Raw genomic sequence first — 2,784 nt, 5'->3', positions numbered from 1 at the left:
TTCTCTTTCCTTCTAGTTGTAGAATTTCCACTCAGCCAGCCTTCCTGTGGTTCTGGATGATGTCCGTTCAGTCTTTTAGTTGTATTTTTGAAGTTGTTGTGGGAGGCAGCAATTTCCGGTGTTTACCTATGCTGCCATCTTGGTTTCTCCGATCAGTATAACTTTTTAAATGCTGAACATTTGACTTATTTTTAAAGATATGTTATGGTTAGTATCTTGTTTTGTCCTAAAACAATTTAATAATATTTACAAAATAGCAGTCAACTTGTCCTTAGCACTAATTGTCCTTAACAGAAGACAATACATTTGTGCTTTATATAGTTAATTTTATTAGAAAAGCAGTCTTCATTTGTTAATAAGTGTTTGTGTGCCCATGGTATCCTGACAGGCACTAGAGAAACAAGAGAAGTACATCTATTTCCTTCCCTGCAATCTAAAATAGATATTAGCTCAAGTATACATCACTAAAGGATAAAAAAAAAAAATGAATATAAGGCAAATCCAGTCTTCAGCCACCAAACGGGGTTGAGGGAGGGTATAAGCAATACACATTTTTATTGCTAGAATGTTTATGTTCAATATTTGGCTCCCCAAAATTAATGCTTCTGTAAATAGAAAGCTGCATATAAAAATGTTTTTCCGCCCTAACCGGTTTGGCTCAGTAGATAGAGCGTCGGCCTGCGGACTGAAGGGTCCCAGGTTCGATTCCGGTCAAGGGCATGTACCTTGGTTGCGGGCACATCCCCAGTTGGGGGTGTGCAGGAGGCAGCTGATCGATGTTTCTCTCTCATCATTGTTTCTAACTCTCTATCCCTCTTCCTTCCTCTCTGTAAAAAATCAATAAAATATATTTTAAAAAAATGTTTTTCCTTTGGTTTGATTTTTTTTTTAATCTTTTATTTTCTTCATTTTTGTTTAGGGATACAAACCTCCAGATGAAGGCCCTTCTGAGTACCAGACTATCCCACTGAATAAAATAGAAGATTTTGGTGTACACTGCAAACAGTAAGTAATTTTAAAATGCATCTGATGCCAGAGACCTTATAAGAAACCTTAGCGATCGTACAGTCCAAGCCCCTTACAGATGAGAATAAAGGTTCAGACAGAATGCATTTCATAATATCTTTTAAAATAATAGTAAGAATGTACAAATTTAGGATCATATTTGAATTCTTTATTAATAATTGTTTTAGTCTAACATTATTTGTCTTTCACACAACCATAAACATTTTATCAGTGTATAAGATACTTGGTCTGTTAATGAAATTAACAGTTAAAAGAAGTTATATTCAGGGCCAAGCTGACACTAGCCTGTCTGCAACCTCAAAGTACCCAGGTTCCATCTAACAAAAATTCTTGCTTCATTTTCACTCCAAAAGTTAAAGAAGCCATACTAGAAACCACTGAATTGTATACTTCTTTAAAATAGTGAATCTTAAGGTATGTGAGTTACATTTCAATTTCAGAAGCGTTAAAGAGACCAAGAGGACAGTTTTCTCCACCTTCTAAATGTATCTTGCCACCTCTCTTGCTGTCATCTTGCCCCAAGCTGTGTGGAGCCTGAACCAAAGCACTGGCCTTCTCACTAGTCTTCCTCCTTCTGCCCTTCATCCCTTAAAGGTCTTTTATCCCCCAACTTATTCTGTTAAAATCCAAGTCAAATCATGTTCCTCCTCAGAATGACTTCCCTTCTCACCAAGAATACAATCCATATTCCTCACAGCCCTGTGTGGTCTGGCCCCTGCAACCTCTCTGAGCTCATCTCCTCTCGCTGAACCTTTGCTCTCTCTAGTCCAGGAACAGTGGCCTCTTTATGGTATGTCAGACATGCCAGGCAGGCTCTTGCCTAGGGCCTTTGCACTTGTTGTGTCCTCTGCCTGGAACATTCTTCCTTTTTTCCATGAGGCTCACTAACTACTTCACTCACTGATTATCTGATTAAGGGTCACCTTAACAGAGAATGTTCATTGGTCACCCTATCTAAAATAGCACCTTCCTGACGCCGTGTTCCCTTTCCTGCATTATTTTTCTTAGCACTTGACACCATCTGATATGTTTTGCTTCCTTGTTATCGACCTCATTAGAATGTGAACTTCATGGAAGTATATGTTTTCTCAGACATTTAAGCAAATTTTCTTTGCTATCCCTGATTATAAATTAGGCACCTTTGGAAGCAATAGTAATTCTTTAGGTGCTTTAAGGACCTGCTTTATAGTTTACTTTCCAAACAGCAGTAGGTCCTACTTAGGGGATTCGAATGGGAAGAATGGGGAATCCACAAGTCATTTTCAGTATTTTTAAAAGCCTAACAAAAATTATACCTGACCCTAGACAGGCTGTTCATTAAGCTTATGTGCTATTGTCTGGAACTAATAAACTCAATATCATGAATAAATATATGTCACTCTGAAATTCTGATTGGTTGTTGATAACATCTTGGGAATTTCTGAGCTCTACAGAAAGAAAAAATATAACACAAGAAAGTTTATTAAGCAGAAGATTTTGAAACCATACCCCTGAAGAGTAAAGAAACCATGATTATCTGATGTTCTATTGGACTAAAAACTAAAACATTACTATTTGGATATAAAATATAATTCACTGAAATTTGGTTTTAACTTTTATATGATACTAGAAGCCAGTGGGGTCCCTTGGCCTAGCCTGCACCCTCTCTTAATGTGGGACCCCTCAGGGGATGTCGAAGAGCTGGTTTCAGCCCAATCCCCACAGGCCAGGCCGAGGGACCCCACTGGTGCATCCTCCCATATAGGATCTTTGGTTAAT

The 2,784-nt window shown here is 38.1% G+C and overlaps 2 protein-coding genes across 5 annotated transcripts in view; one reads left to right on the top strand and one right to left on the bottom strand.

The window, feature by feature from the left end:
* CSPP1 (centrosome and spindle pole associated protein 1) overlaps positions 1 to 2,784 on the bottom strand; it is a 157,698-nt gene that overhangs the window by 108,762 nt on the left and 46,152 nt on the right. The window lies entirely within an intron of this gene.
* The window catches only part of COPS5 (COP9 signalosome subunit 5), a 17,917-nt gene that overhangs the window by 8,225 nt on the left and 6,908 nt on the right, over positions 1 to 2,784 (top strand). For all 3 annotated transcript variants that reach the window (XM_005866344.2, XM_014539809.1, XM_014539808.1), the window contains one exon: positions 920 to 1,005. In XM_005866344.2, the coding sequence (XP_005866406.1) occupies positions 920 to 1,005 (86 nt within the window). The remainder of the gene's footprint in view (positions 1 to 919; positions 1,006 to 2,784) is intronic.

This window comes from Myotis brandtii, unplaced genomic scaffold, assembly GCF_000412655.1.
Source record: "Myotis brandtii unplaced genomic scaffold, ASM41265v1 scaffold23, whole genome shotgun sequence".
NCBI classification, from domain to species: Eukaryota; Metazoa; Chordata; class Mammalia; order Chiroptera; family Vespertilionidae; genus Myotis; species Myotis brandtii.
The sequence above is the reverse complement of the archived record's forward strand: the minus strand, read 5'-3'. Positions and strand labels throughout refer to the sequence as shown.